The sequence below is a fragment of the Pagrus major genome, chromosome 19, assembly GCF_040436345.1.
Source record: "Pagrus major chromosome 19, Pma_NU_1.0".
Taxonomy (NCBI): Eukaryota; Metazoa; Chordata; class Actinopteri; order Spariformes; family Sparidae; genus Pagrus; species Pagrus major.
Genome location: NC_133233.1, coordinates 10121960 through 10138798, shown reverse-complemented (window position 1 = coordinate 10138798; position 16839 = coordinate 10121960). Strand labels below are relative to the sequence as shown.

The 16839-nt window shown below is 39.4% G+C and overlaps 1 protein-coding gene across 1 annotated transcript in view; it reads left to right on the top strand.

Moving 5' to 3' along the window:
* The first annotated feature begins 366 nt into the window (after window positions 1-366).
* wwp1 (WW domain containing E3 ubiquitin protein ligase 1) overlaps window positions 367-16839 on the top strand; it is a 34660-nt gene continuing 18187 nt past the window's right edge. The window contains exons 1-7 of the mRNA XM_073488019.1: window positions 367-493; window positions 8330-8386; window positions 8685-8775; window positions 8921-9059; window positions 11972-12096; window positions 12440-12592; window positions 12853-12925. Of these exons, the coding sequence (XP_073344120.1) occupies window positions 8706-8775; window positions 8921-9059; window positions 11972-12096; window positions 12440-12592; window positions 12853-12925 (560 nt within the window). The 5' untranslated portion in view covers window positions 367-493; window positions 8330-8386; window positions 8685-8705. The remainder of the gene's footprint in view (window positions 494-8329; window positions 8387-8684; window positions 8776-8920; window positions 9060-11971; window positions 12097-12439; window positions 12593-12852; window positions 12926-16839) is intronic.

The window sequence follows — 16839 nt, the reverse complement described above, 5'->3', positions numbered from 1 at the left end:
TAATTCAAGTAGGCTTAAGAGAAAATTAAGAAATACTCATAAGGAAAATAATTATAATTCACATTACAAATAGGAATGATGTGCTTACATCCACTTTGACAAATAGACAAGATATAAGTAAAAAAAAAAAAAGATACACACATCATTAATATTTAAATTACACTTGTAGATGATATGTGCAGGAAAAGAACATGGCTTGGTGTACTTATAAATTAGTCTGCGTTGCTAGGTTGCTCAATAACATCATAATATATTCATATATGTAATGATCGACTCAGAGGGCTAACTCTCGCGTCCCGTGTTATTACACAGCAATATTTGGGGTGGCGCGCCTGTCGCCCGTGTGTTTTGCTGGTCGGAGGCTTCTGCAAAGAGATGGCAAGAGAACCGTAGCAGACTGTGGGGCCTGTACGGTTGGGCATTTTACTGTCAACCGTAACGTTAGACAACCGCAGAGACACAGAGGGTCGACAGGAGCGGAGCAACGGACAAGGTAAAAACACAACTGCATATGTAACTCACGACTCTCGCGTAATGTCAGATACCGTTTCTTAAAAAGTCTGTCTTCCACATCCAACCAAACTGTTTGACTATGTTAGCTCGGTGATGGCGGACTACTAGCTAAGCTGCTAAGTAAATTAGTTAGCCGGCTAGCTGGGAGGATAATGGCTAACTCTGGCCAAGTTTGTAACGTTAGCTTGCTAAACTAGCCGTGTCTGCTCTACTGTAAGTTGTAACAGCTAAAGGTTGGCCAAACGCATTGAATGTTTTCATTGTGTGCTGATATTACCAACTGGCTAGCGAGTCTGATGTCGTAACGGTAGTTAGAAGTATAGCCAGCTAGCATAGAGCTAGCTACTCTGAGAAATAACACGAAAATGGGGATTTTTTTTTCTGGGGCTAGCTGGCTAGCTTATTGATAGCTACCGTTAGCTCATGTTAGCTGACTTTAGCTTTCGTTGGAGACAAGTACCAGTACATGGTTACATGAAGATAGCCAGCCTTATTTGACAGATACTGGTACGTATGTGATATGTCTGGTGCAAACATAAGCTAACCAAGCACTGAATCAGATAACAATCCTCGGGCCAATAGTTGCCTATTACTTAAGTTACTCTTACTCTGTCTGCTAACGTTAGCATGACAGGAGATCATCCAAAGTTAGCCAGTGATCATTAACCATATCAGAGTTTGTGTTTGACGGTCAGTGTTTGCCTTGAAACAATCAACAAGGTCTTGCTAGCGTGTGGTCGACAGATAGTTTGTAAGTGTGAGCAGTCTTTTCTTTTAATACTCAATAATTCAATCAAAACATTGGGTACCTCTAACTTTTCAAGGTGTTGACATGTGTTGTCTATCATGTGTTTCTTTGGTCATGCACAATGGAGCAGGGGGTCGTGACGTGAACAACGCAAGGCATTACTTACTGATTTGAGACGCAGGTAAACATAGGCCTGACATGAGCCACACTGCTATTTAATACAGCACTGCTACATTGCAGTAGCACAACTTCTGTAAATACTGGACAAGAACAGCGTAACACTTGTACTGTAACAGTCCCTAACTAACAAAGACAGTGTAATTTTGAGCACAATGCGTTACAGGGCTAACATGGCTAACCCAGCTAACGCCTAATGGGAATCCCTGTCAATCAAGGTTAGGCCCGGTCGTCTTCCATTCCCCTTCTGCTGATAGGCATGGGCTCAGAGAGACTTGGTCAAACATTACTATTTGTTTCAGTGGCTGATACGGTTTTCTTGACAATTGGTATTGTATTTCGGGGCCATGGGTGTGTGTCCTGCTGTTTCTCAGCTATGAGCAGTGGTTTGGCAGCTACTGTCACATACTGTATATATTAATGCCATGCATTACTCACAGGAAGCTGTCACTTGAGCAGCAACTTTTGCTGGCTGGCTCTGAAATATACTTGTTTGTGTCTCTCTCTGACATCTCTCTCTCTCTCTCTCTCTCTCTCACACACACACACGCACACACACACACACACTCATACGCACTCATAGACATTGACCTTTGGAGAGCAAGAAAGCAGCTGCCGGGGAAAGTGGGAGTTGTAGCCTGCCGCCGCTGTGTGACTCTAGTGCTTCATGCCAACATAAAGAAAAGCTGTGAGAATTTAACAGCCCCTGATTGTTGTTGAGATAAAGGAGAGTGAGGCTGAACATTGTTATTCACTTAACAGCCTTTACTGTATGCAGGGAAATCTAAAGCTGTCTTGTCATTTAGGCTAAACTGCGCAGTTATCACACAGCTATTTAGGGGTAACTGATGGTCAGTAGACTGCTGCAGTGAAATCACACAACTTCTAAATGGACTGATCAGAACCTGGCAGGTAAAACTGTAGCTTCTCCTGCCTCTTGTTGTCATAAAATGTCTTTCTAAATACACTTAAGGGTTGGGTTTATTTTGATCCAAACAAAGTTTGTGGCTTAAAGGGTAGTTATGCCAAAGATGAAAATTGAATCATTATCTACTCACACCTATGTTGATGGAAAGTCGGGTGATGTTTTATAGTCAAATAAAACAGCATTGCAGCATTCTCCTAAACAACTGAAGTAGATGGAGACTTATTTTTCTTGTAAAAACAACAATTAAAGAAAAAAACATGGCTCCACAAAGCTCGTCTGGTGTAATAGAAGTCTCTGAAAGCCACAAGATCCCAAAACAATTTGAGAAGATGTTTACTTAATTTTAAAAGCAGAAATCTTCACTGTAGCTGCTAAGCTAAAAGTGTTAACGAACACCCTGTCTGAAGTGGGTGCAGGAGCTCGAATGTGCGTTCCTGTCTTAATAATGTCTTTGGAATCAATCTGGTGGCTTCTGAAGACTCGTAAACCAGATGAGCCATTTTTATATTTTGTTTTTTTAATCTTGTATAACAAGTCCCAACCTACTTCAGTTGTTAAGGAGAATGCTACAATGCTGTTTGGCTGTGAAGCTCCAGAAATGTTTTGCGGACTAACCCCCAGATTCCTGGTCAGTATTCAAAATCAAACACCCTGTGCACACTCGGGATCGACAGCACAACAAAGTTTGAAATATTAACATACAACGAAACCATTTAACTACATAGCCTACTCACACATAGTAGAAGCACAAAAAACATGGAAAAATTATGTAATAAACACAATTTGAGCAAGTCAGCAATATCAGGCAGGCACGTTGCTCAACTTCTGAAACACTCCTGATGGGATATGAAGATATGATAATGGGGTAACAAAACTGCGTTGCACATGCACACATTACTGAGACTTGCTTAGTGGAACTCAATGCGTAAGAAACAATGCCCGACTTTCCATCGGCATAATTTGTCATTTATTATTTGGCTGAACTTAACATAAATGTGTTTCTCTTTTACTGGGTTTATTAATTGTTTTTTTGGGGTGGGGGTGTGTGTTGTAGGGGTTCTTCAGTCCTGCCCATGTAAGCAACATCACCCCTGACATCATGGTCTGCCCAGATGTATTCCAGTGCAGGCAGCTAATACTGTGTACATGGGTCTGAGCGTCCATGCTGGTGTGTAATTTGTTCTGTGTGTGAGATCAGAGAACCTTAATCCTCCTCGTATGAGTGCAGGTTCTTAGGTCTGTCAACAGATTCCCTAAAGAAGCTATGGCATGTATGCAGACACACACCACAAAATATAAAGTGTATTGTTTAGCAGTAAGCAGGGCGCTAGCTGTTTTGTAAGCAAATCCACCCCTGCACAACAGGGCTGGCCGGCACATAAGACAGTAAAAGTAACCAGTCATTCACACAAGGAAAAACTGAAAAAAAACCATGATACAAGGAATAATATTACTGTGCGCTCTACAAATGGCATGTTTTAAATTCAGAGTTGTGCTTTTCTAACTTCAGTGTAATGATCCTATGTGTTCAATGTTTATCATCTCCTGGAAAAAATGCTATTTCAGGCCATATATGTAATGCGGCCAAGAGCTGGTGAGCAGATGTTGACTTGAAGACAAAACGGTTGCAGCTTCTTGCTGTGTTTTTTTAAACCCGACCAAGGCTGTATAAGTGCGTTTTAAACTCTATTCTCTTTATCTCTTAAGGGATGCTATCTTTTGCAGGGACCTGTTGTGTATGACTAATGTGCTGACAGTGGTTAAATGTGTAGAAGTCTTTCATACATCAATTTGTCAGATCTCATCTCTGTACACTGCTGGATGTCTTCACAAGGCATTAAAGAGGAGGACACTGAGTTTACACTTGCGTCCATCTGCGCAGCATTATCAGACAAATACACAGTATGCAACACTTAAAATACCTGGTATTCTGGTGGGGTTTTTGTAGTAAGCTGGTAGTTCAAACATGATCAAGATTGCATTAAATAATGTAACTCTAAAAGTTCTTTCTTGTTTCAATACATTTATTTTATGTCATAAGGCTCTCTATTAAATCATGGCTCAGAGTCTGCGAATACGGAGTTCACAGTCATGCCTAAGGCAAATTTAACAACTTCAATAGAGATGCCTCAAGCTGGTCTGCTCGATTGATATTTACTAAAATTAACTTTGTTCATAAATTGCTGTAGGACACTTAAGAAAACCATTAAGGGAGAGCTGTGATGCAGTCTGTTTTTCTTTAAGCGGAGCTACTCAAAAGAATATTTCCTTAAATTGATGTTAATGTGTTAAAGTGTGGAGGTCTTAGCTTTTACAGTGTGTAAGAGGATATTGGTATTGGCATAGATCAGGATCAAAGGGGGAAAAAACTTGATAAGGAGATCCCTACAGCACACCTGGCTTGTATTTTGATTTTCAGAATACACTTAAGCACCCCCAGGAAATCCACACTGTCACAGGCAGAGCTTAAAAACCTCATATAGAAAGTGCTCGTGCCAGGAATTGATTAGGTCCTTCTTGTTTGAAGACATGCTGCTAATCTCTTAGTCACTGTGTTATTCCCTGCAAAACACTTCCAGACTTCCTTGAATAGTAACAATGTTACATTTTCTGAGTAAGTGCGCAGATTGGGGTTGTTTACTGTAGGTTATTTTCAAACAAGTAAGAGGCCCTGACGTGCCGCATTGTGCATTGTTCCCACTAGTGTAACAGAAGAAATAATAACATGCTGTGGGTATTCAAATGGAATTTAAGGTCTTAAGTAAAAGTCAAGGTGTCCAAACTTACAATAATGTTTGACTCCGAACCTGATACCTTTTTATGGATTAACAAAATTGGTAAGTTGCTGACAGAACCAAACACCTTACATACAATTAAATTTTCTTTTTTCATGATGTTATTTCAAAGTGTATACATCTCATTCATGGACAATGCTTGTTTGATGCATTTATATCTCATTAATAACAATACTTTCACTCATGTCAGGTTTGAAACCTAATTTACATGTTGGGCCATAGACTCAAGAAAACAGACAATGCGTTTCTGAATTTGAGGTAGTGTGTCCCCTCAACGTTGTCGTAAGGCAGGAGTTAACCCACCTGTAGTCACTGCCGTTTCCCGCTGTCGCTCTGACCCAATGATCTCACCCTACCGAGAAAACTGTCTCCATTCACCACTGACTTACATCTCCACTTTGGGTTTAAAAGAGTCTTCATATCTGTACCACATATCTGTTACGTAAACTTGGCTTTGTACAGCCTCATAACCTTGAAACAACCTACCGAGGAAAAACGCAATTTCCAATGGCACGAAAATGAAAGAAAGACTGCTGCCATCAATGTAACCAAGTGTCTTGGGTTCGCCTTACTGAGCTGGTTTAAAAGGAAAATAATGAACAGTACATGGAGACATATCGTCAGTGCATTGAGCAGCAGCAAACTTTTCATTTTCTCACCCACATGTCAAAACCACCAACAACTCCTGCCTTACGGCAACTCCTAACCCTAGTTTGACATATACAATGTGTGCAGTGAGTTACATTTTTTTCAAAGCTATGTTTTAATCTGAATATAATAGTACTATAAAACTAATATGACATGATTAAAGGTACTCAGTGGTATTGACCCCCTGGAGGCACATGGCATGTTTGATAAACTTTTGGCTGGCAAACATGGATGGGGAAACTTCACAGGGTACCTTTTTACATTTAACTAGGAGAGTCTGACTGCTGTTCATTGTCTGCCAGCCGTCAATCATTTTTGCACTCGACTATTTTCTGTTATGTTTATTGATCACCCACAGGGATCAATAAAGTATTTCTGATTCTGAAGTCAGATTCTTTCTTATTCTAAATAATTATTAGTCACACCTCCTACATTTTGAAACCCCTACACTTGGTAACTTTCTTGACATTCCCTAGACATGATGCAATTCTCATTGAAATGCTGCTGAGTGACTTTAGTTCATCTCAGCTCAGGGATTATTCTCATCCATTTAAATTAGGTATTTAAACAGAGATTGAGATTAGAGCTGAAACAATTAGTTGATTAATCCATTTGTTAATCAACAGAAAATTAATGAGCAATAGTTTCTCAAAGGGACAAACCATATTTGTTGTTTCATATAAAAGCCTTGTTGTGTAACAAATTCAGCATATTGGCATAATACCTGTTGACCAATGTGTCAGTCAGTCCATATAAGCAGTTCCAGGGGAATTTGAGGCCAGTTTGTTGCCATGCTAATAAGTGTTTTCATTTACCCTTGAGAGTGATGGCAGAAAATGACTGATGTGATGACTGCTGGACCCTGTCCAATCCCTGTCATTTATCCCCCAATTTTTTACTGTTATAGCTGCCACCTGCCTACTCTGTATGGAGGGCTGTGAAGCAGTCAGCCTCTTCCTTATAGTCAGGATCCGTTGTTTTGCTCAGTGATTGATTTCCTTGCTGTGCCTCATTTTGTCTCCCAGTAGCTGTATATATCGAGATTAGCAAAATAGTTGGCATGTTAAGTCAACAAAGTTTCAACATTTGTTTTATGTTAAGCTTAATATTTTTCTCCTATGTAGCTATTTTTCTAAAAGGATAAGGGATGTGTCACATTTTCTGCTTTTATTCAGCTTATTGTAATGACGATTTATTTGGTGTGAAGTAAACTTCAAAACTAGAAATGGTTTATTTTTACTTAGAGGTTTTTCACATTTAAAGTAACTGATGTGTTCAAAAAATAAGGTAAACTAACTCAGGCACAGAGCTTTTACTTTAAAATGTCTAGCAGATCACTAATGGACTCACTCGGTCTGAAGCTTTAAGAGTAGCAAAATAGTAGACTTAGCTTTGCCTGGCAACGTGCTGCTGACTCGGATAATTTTTCTCACCATCTGCCCTGTAGCACACTGATCAGTTAATTCTGGCACGGACTATCCCTATCTTCTTAATTGAGTTCATCCTAAGCTGCTTAAAAGCTGCCTGCTCCATCTTGGGGTCTGTGCTGGATGATGAACCAGCCTTTGTGTCAACACGGTGCTGTGGTCATTTAATCATATCAAAAAGCACTTGGTCCTAACGTTGGTACATGATCAGGAAACAGTGGGTGTAGTGAGTTCTTGAGCTAAGACAATTAAGGGGCATGTTATTTAACCTTGTCGTCTTCTTTTGTCCTCTTGGTTTCTGTGGAGGAGGCTGGCATGTCCGATTTTCCTGACATCAATTGTTATTACACATGCAACCTATTTACTTACTACAAATGTTGTGTTTTTCTAATTTTTCACAACATGCATCAAATACTCGTGTGACATATACAGTATGAAGGGTTTTGCTGTATTAATAATGGTTACATTACAGTATACTGTAATCAGTGAGGATTAATGAAAGTTAAGATTTTGTGAAACTTTTCTATGGTCTCATAATTTATTTGTTTTTTCTGATAGTTTATCCCTAATCAAAGACAACAAGTTTGTATTGGCTGAACTGATTTGAGGCTTTTAGGCTCTTGTAATGAGAAAAGAAATATCAAATCTTCAATATAAAATTGGCACACTATATTATTAAATATTGATCATGTAGATTAAAGAGATTCCAGATAAATGATGATTTATGAAATTGCAGTCTTAAGGCAGAACAAGATCTTTATTTCATATTTCTACCTGTGTACTTATATATGTGTACTTGTAGCTTTTACATTAATGTGACTGCATTTAATTCATGCTTGATCTGTGTAGGTCATTTAATGGATATACTTGATCTTACTGTGCCACTGACTTTCACAGAAAAGTAAACATCAAGTCGACCGCTTAAATTGTCAGCACATTTACAGATTGAAGGCTGTGAGAAATAGGAGAAGTCAGCTCAATCATTTTACACATACAGAGTGATAAATTGGTATCTTAATCAGACTGTGAACTGCTGAGGTTTGCACCAGCCTTTATAAGCTTTGTCCTAAAAATGAGCTCTTTTCTGTTTTAGAGGAATCATGGGACACGGAGTGGGCTGAACCAGAGGGTCTAGCAGCACACACCAATTGTGAGTACAGATTGTTTTTCCAGCATTGTGTCTATGTAGCATTGCAATACACAAAGCAATTACAACATTAAGTAAATAATGTCACATTACACTTAATGCAGGTAAATATCTCCAGCTAAGAGCTGGTAGGGCCTTGACCTCAAACATTTACAGTATGCTCACAGTATGCTTAAACAGCTTTTACAATTCCTCAGCTGTTTTTTTATTGAAACCCTACACAGTCCACCTGGTTCTTTTTGTGAATTCAATATGTCTCATCTGTTTGATGTTTGCTATGTTTGTGTGTGTGTTTTTATAGGTTCCCACTGTGGTGTATGACATGGCCACGGCCTCATCTAGAGCAGAGTCTAGCCATAACCACAGAGGAACGTCACAGCTCCATGCCATCGGTGAGTCCTCAAGGATCAATAATGTATAACATAATTTAATCTGAATATCTGAAGAAGACCTTATGCTGAAATTGTAATGAATGTAAAATGCAAAAAGTAAAATTTTTCGCTAGTCTCATCACTTGCTATATGTATCCATCGCCAGTTTCCTGTGCCAAAATCAAGAGGAAGAAGAGCCTGTTTGGGACTTCCATTTATGTGGAGGTGACAGCGGAGGGGGAGTCGCGGCGCACAGCGAAGTCTCACAGCTCCTCCAGTCCTAAATGGGATGAGAGGCTAATTCTGTAAGAAGCAACCGTTTGCCTCCTCTGTGTATTTGACAGTCTGTGTCTATTTACCTTAATGCCAGTTTGTTGGTCTGTTCCTTCACTTTTTTCTTTTTTTTTTAAACATCTGTGTCCTAGCCTGCCACAGTAGTCATTTTTCCAGTTTTCGGGCGTACACCGATTACATTACTTGTCCACCGGCTTTCTTTATCAATGGTTAGTAGAATGACGGACACTACAGCAGCAGAGTCGCACCACAGTGTATTAGGAGTCAGATTTCACTTATCACATCACCAGAGTAAAGTTAGTTGATCGACGTGATAATAGTGATCAAAGTGAACAGCAAAAGCACCTATTTGGCAGTATTTCAGATTTAAACCCAATGAACCCTATAAATGACATCAGTAAGTCCTAAACTCACTTAACTAATGGAATTTTCTGGGGCTTACCTACTTCATAATAATAGTCAAGACTTGTTTCGCCAGTTAAATGCTTTTAATATGAAGCTGCAGCAGTAGAAATGTTTGGTTGGCATTAGCAGTAAAGTAATGCAGCGCTCCACAGATGGTGAGAGTCTTTTTTTTTTTTGTAAAAAAAAAATTTTCTTAGGTTTCTTAGCTGGTGGGAAAATGTCGTCACGACAGCAACCCTACTGTGTGCACAATAAATGTATAGAGTGAAGTTCTATATACGCAATTTTAGTGAGCGAGTGAGCTAAGTTTTTAAGGACGTCTCATGAATCGCCAGACACTTTATTATTTGGATATGATAAAATAAGAGACAGATAACAATAATTCCTGAGTTGAAACTACCTCACACATTTGTCTTCTCATATTCCCCCTTTCCAGAATGTTCCTCAAGATAGCCAATGTTGATCTTAAAATGCCCCGGACTTGTAACAAAATCTGTAGAGAACGAAAGATGGAACAATAGTTCTGTCCACCTTTTTATAGGAGCTCTTTAAAGTGTAACTCTCGCCAAAATGCAACCTAGGCTTTTTTTGTGAATGTACCCGAGTCAAACCTTCGCGTAAAAGCATAATTATGACGAAAAAGCCACTTTTAAGATTTACCGTAGTTTCGTTTTCAGGTCAAAATCATTTTCAATTGCGTGCTACGGGCAGCTTTATGGTAGCATCAAAATCGTTATTTTTAAAACACTAAGAAGACTCGACACAACATGAAACTTTGCTCGTAGTATCACCAGGGTCTCTACACATGAACATGAGCATTGAGAACATTGTTTGTGTACACAGAGTTTACTAAAAAGAAGGTTTTTGAACAACTCACGGAAGCAGTAGCAGTAGCCGTCCTGCCAGTCGAGATGTGACGATCCCCGAGTGCGGCGTAACATGGAGGAGAAAGCTCCATGTTACGTCGCACTTGGGGATCGACGCATCTTGACTGGCAGGACGGTGGCGAGTGGACAAGCTACTGCTAACATGAGTTGTTCAAAAACCTTTTTTTTAGTAAACTCTGTGTACAGTTGCCCCTAGCATGCAATTGAAAATGATTTTGACCCGAAAACGAAACTACGGTAAATCTTTTTCGTCGTAGTTATGCTTTTACACGAAGGTTTGACTCGGGTACATTCACAAAAAAAGCCTAGGTTGCATTTTGGCGAGAGTTACACTTTAAGTATGTTGGCGCTGGTGCAGGAATTTGCTTTCGTCTACCTGACGGTGTTTAACTTAAGTAACAAACGTAGTTTTAAAAACAACCTTATTCTACAAAATTCAAAATATAATGACAAGCAAATGTCAGGTGGCTCATTTGATAATTACTTGAACGAGAAAAATGCTGTGCGACAACACACAGAGCTCTTTGTATCATTAGAGACACTAGTGGAGCCAGCGGCCTGAACACTTTTACAGCTGTCTGACTTCCAAATGGCTCAGCCACATGCCATGACATGTCAGTGCAAATGCTTATTGTCTTTGGTAATTGTTGCTGATAAGACAGAGTGATCCTATGCTTAGGCTGTGATCCTAAATATTTCTCTTGAGGCTGATTTGCCCATGGGTGACATTGAGTGTGCTGTGTAGTATTCATTTTGTGTAAGGACAGAAACATAAAGCAGCATTGTGTGAGACCAGCACATCAGTTGCTTAGCTAGTAGCAAAGACAAGTAACTCTTGTGAGATTTTCTAGGGGGAGCAGATGTCGAAAAAATAGAGAAACTGGAAGAATGAGAAGCATCTAAGTTATAGTTATTTTTTTCCTTCTCTGAGGCAGAGCAGTAGTACATATGTCACCTCATGTCTCTTGCTCTCCACACTCAAATGTATTCACTAGTCCTCCCCAAACATTTTGGGAAGGTAGTGTGTCCCCTCAGAGATGCCATAAGGCAGGAGTTAGCTCATCACTGTAGTCAACGCTGTTTCCCACTGTCGCTCTGACCCACTGATCTCACCCAGCTGACTAAACTGTGTCCCATCAACATACATCCTGGTGCCGGTCTTCGTGTCCACGCCACATGTTGGCTAAAAGAAACACACTAACAATAGTCCACAGAAAAGAAATATGGCTGCGATCAACGCAACAGAGCGTCTTGGGTCCACCTAACTGAGCTGGTTTAGTGAGAAAATAAAAAATTGGACACGGAGACATAACGTCCTTTCATTTTCTCTCCCACATGTCACAAATGCCAACACCTCCTGCCTCACGGCAACTCTCAAAAGGACACAACTTTTTTGTGCTCTCTGGTGGGGGCCTTTGAAATCACAGCGTTAAGATCATACAAGACAAAGAGTTCAATGACTGTCAGTCATCAGCGATGGCATTGTTATGTTTTGTTTGTATATTACACAAAATAGACCAGATCTATGCCTGTCCTTCTGATGATGGTGTATTTGTGTGATTTGTGGTTGTTTTAGAAGTTGTTTTAAGAATTCCCTGTTTTTGTTTGTTTGTGTGTTTCTGACTTTCTAGGAATGTAACACCGCACACACAGGTGGACTTCAAAGTATGGAGTCACAACACCCTGAAGGCAGACGCTCTGCTGGGCAAAGCCACGTTAGACCTGATTCAAGCCTTGGAGCAGCATGACAGAAAATGTATGATTAAGCTATATCAAATCTAAAGAACCATATTATGATACAAGATGTTCATTATCTAACAGATACAGTTGTGGCACAGTTGCTCTTGGACTTGACAACAGCTAGTTAGACTAACTGAAAATGGTTTAATGTATTTTGAACTAACCCTGTCTTTTTGCTACATACACACCCACAATCACCATGACAACAAGTTTGTTGCACACAATGATCAATGTGTCTTTTTCTCTAACATGAACATTGTAGATGAAGCATTTCTGCGGAAGTGGTTTTCTTTGTTTTGTTTTTCATGTCAGTCTATTGTAGTGCCTCCTCCCACACCATCCTTGCTTTGTCTCTACAGTGGAGAATGTGAAGGAGGTGCTGAAACTGAGTGTGGAGCAGAAGGGAGCTGTGGTTCCCATAGGGGAGCTAACTGTCTACCTAGACGGCCTGACTGTCACTGACCAGGAGGATCTGGCACCACTTACCAACGGCAATGCGGCAAATGGCACCAGTGAGCTGAGTATTTATATGTCAGGGGTGGGTGATAGTGGGGTTGCCACTTTTAATTCGCACATTTATCGGTGGATGACAAACAATGAGGAAACACAGGGAGAGAAAATGGCACAGAAACATGAATGCAGATGCAACACACTGGTATCTAATCATTGTGCAATCAAGTAATTACCACTTCTTCTTGTTTGAAATGATTGACTAAATATACACTTGTGCACAATATCTGTAGGCTAACATTTTATCTCCAATCCTTTCCAGAAGTCCAACAGAATGGTGATACCATCCATGAAAATGGAGACTCATCTTCCTCTTCCTCAAGGGCTGCCAACAGGTAAACTAAACCAATCAGCCATTTGGGGAATTTTATGTTTCTCCACACATATTTCATGAGAAGGAGGTTCTGTGTTCTTCACTTTTCCTAAAATGGTTGTTGGCCTTCAAACCAAAGAGCATGCTTATCCTCAACTAAAGGAATGCTAACAGTTGTTAACACAGTTTCCCCACAGTGTGCCCTGTGGGAACACAAAGGCATATTTTAGATTACTGCTGATAATTTTTACTTTTGATACTTTTTTATTAATATTATTATTGTCATTTTACCTCAGGAAAGATCTGTGTCTCTCTGCCCCTGTCTTGCTCTTCCTTATTCCTGGCAATCGGCTTCTGATATTCTTTAAGTTCTAATGTTGCCCCACTGGTCCCTGTCTTTATCTGTTACCTAAAAGTGCCCTTCAGCGAGACTAACAGGGTTTTTATAGGAAAGCCACAAAGGAAGCAAGTCTGCTTCATGCAACGGATGGGGGAGGTTGGTGGGGGCGTTGAGAGGATTCTGGCTGCCTGGCTCCTCTCTGCATTGCAGTTGCTGAGAGGACTGCAAGACACAAACGGGGGTGTATTTAAAACTTAGTGGTGTTCACCCTCCCAGGGAGATCCCGAGATGTTTGAGTACTCAGCCAGATAGGAAAGGTAGCCAGAGGAGTATTTGTGATGGCGAGACAGAATTTACCTTTGTCATTGTTGACATGAAACCTTCAACATGTGTTTTACGAATTTAAATTACATATATACACATTTTTGTTTCAATAAATAAAAAATATAATTATAATAAAAATAATAACATTAAAATACCATTTTGGTTATTGACCAATTAAAACAACAACTATCCAAAGTGGGTCCTTTTTTTATTCACGGTTGTCTAATTAAGTAGGTTGAAACAAATTTATTACAAGTTTTGGTCTCCCTTATGTTTTCTCTTCATGATATATTATTCATAACCACAGAAACAACTACATCTTCTCAATCAATCAACTTTTGATTCAGATATCTATTGAAGATATTTCTCAGGTACAATTAAAGCATGTTCACTATAAAACCCTGCAAGAAACCCTGCATTAGTCTCTGTTGAAACAGAAAATGGTGCTCCATTATGACAAAATAAGCAACAATCAATGTCAAAGTTGTGTAAAAAACATTCATGTATATTATTACAAGTCTACAATTGAGAAGCTCAAATAATTAGCTCAACCAGGTTTTTGCTGTTTGTTCTGATTTAACTGACCAGCATAACCAAAAAACAGCTGTCATCACATTTTTAGTGTTTTAATGTTGTTAAGCTGTGATTGGTGCACAGAAATCCAAAAGTGTGAGACCACTAGTCAAGATACTTATATTGTGCATTTTTTCAGAATGTAATACTATTTTTTTCATTACAACTTATAATAGCTTAACACGTTAAGTCACAAGTTGAATCTTTGAAAAATGTCCATGAATTTCAGAATATCTTATTATTTGGTATGTCCCCATTTTGCTTTAATGGCAGCATGCACTGTCAAACCTGATGACTGACAGTGTCAGAAACAAAGCTTCTTTTGGTGTCACAGATCGCCTCACTTTGTCAGAGTTCAAGTGCCCCCATACATTTTCAATAGTGTTGAGGTCAGTTGACTGTGGAGGAAAGTCCATGACAGTCAGGACTGTTTGTCTTCTTTGGTCTGTCTTGGGCTCATTATCCTGCTGCAGTATGAATCCTGTGCAGGTCTTCAACTCCAGAGTAGGCAAAACACCCCCATCCTTGAATATTGCCACCACCGTGTTTCACTGTCTGTATGAAACCCTGTGGTATCATTCTCTCTCAACACCCTTCTGTTACTGCCATACATTTCTTACTTGGATTCATCAGCAAATAGGACTTTTTCCAGTCATCCGCTGTAAAATTCTAGTATTTCTTTGCCCACCTCAAGCATTTGGCCTTTTTTCACCTCCTGATAAGTGGTTTAGAAACTGCTACTCTTCATCTGAGATCACTACAATACATGATAGCCTGATTAGAGTCGTTTGTTGTTTATTTAGCAAATATTGTAACTGTGATGAAGTTGCTTTTTCAATCTCTCAGTGAACTAAGCTTGATGTATTGATCTTCTGATGGTGTGGTCGCTTTGGGTCTGCCTGATCGTGCTTTGGATACAACTGAACATGTTTTTAGACTTCCTTGCGCTGCACCCATAGAAACCTTTGGTCTAGCCCTGATTTGAAACTGAGAAAGCCTCTCTTTACCTACAATAACAATTTGACTTCTGACACTTTCCCTCACTTTCTGAATCCTTACATCTTCTGATTATTTCAAGGTTCATGTCAGAAATTTTCAGTGTGGTCTCAGACTTTGGAGCCCATTTTATGTGACTTTACCTTTTTTCAATTGAACAATACTCACTTCAAACTAGTGAAAATGGGTTAAAAAAAAAAAGGTGGATATTCTGCCTTAAACCATCCTCACATTTTGTTGCAGAAGAGTCCAGCATCATCCTGCTAGGCCAATAAAATAATGAAGAATGACTTGGAGTATTTACTGTGCTAATTCCGCTGGTTATGTTGCAAGAAGAAAGAGAAGAAAATGATTGATGGAGTGATAACCTCTGGAGTTGTTAAATCCTACCTTGCAATTATATCAGCTGCTCTGCAGGGTGTTGGCTTCTGATTAGCCTTAAAAAGTGTTGATGTATTTTCCATTTCCACCCCTGCTTTTATATGCCTAGACGCTGGAGATTGTTTTTTTCAGGTTGTCTGCCCCATTCTTGTGAATATTTGAACGCCTTCATGGAATTTCCTAAAATTTAGCATGAATGTCCACTTGGACTCAAGGATTAACTGATTAGATTTTGGTATTCAAAGGTTAAAGGATAAATGATGAAGTGATAATATTTTATATCCAAAAGGTCAAAGGTCAAATTTACTGTGACAAGGTTACAAGGTAAATTTATTGTAATTTTTTGTAAATCAAAAGGGTTTAAAAAAACAAAACTATGTTTGAGTCCTTTGTGCTACCTCTATTTTAGAAAATGGAGTATTGATGATGAATTGTGGAGTCTCATGGCCTGGGGAATGAAACTGCTCTGTAGTCTGGTGGTATGGCAGGTACATCATAATGGTCTGCAAAAAATGTTCTGGCCATTATTCAATGCCATAGCTCAGTAACTGGAACTTAACTGGTGCGTGGAGGCATACACCCTCATAATGGTAAGTCTAGTTTCAGTCTGAACTCGACCTTAACCTCCCTGTTCTTTCCCAAAATGTGACGTCACTCGCAGCATACGAAAACCAGCTAAACAGAAGTGAGCTGTTAGCTATTAAGCTTGGAGTTGATGCTTGGGGAACCCCCTGCCCTGCTTATTTCCATTTGTGTCTCTGTGTGTTTCTTAACTTGTTTGTCATGGTCTTGCATCTTTCTGGCAGTCTTCACTTCATTGCCTCTTTTCTTTTCTATTCACCTCATTCAACCTACCTCACTTCATTTATTTCACTCTTCCAAAATCTCTTTGGTTCCTGCGCATTACCCACCTCGTGTGCGCCTTGATCTCTCTTATTTTCTTCTTTGTGCTCTGTTTTGCTTTGTTGTATTTCCTTCCTTCTTTCCCTCCATTTTTTGTCAGCTTGTATTTCTACTTTTCTTCAATGAGTCTAGTTGGGAGACCTTCCTGTCGAGCCAGAGGCGCAAGATCTTACAGTCTGTCAAAACACTTAATACTGGCCTCCATGCTGGCTATAGAAGTACAATATTAGATTTGGTTCAAACTTTCCTACTTATATAGACGCTTGTCTGTTTTGTTTGGATTTGAATGCTGAAACCACTCCCTTTGATTAGGTATCTTTAGTTAACCTGTAAATTTTCAAACATCAAAATAAAGTATTATAACAGATGCAAATAAACAAAGCCGAAGCATATACAGTCGTGGTTATAAGTGTACATAC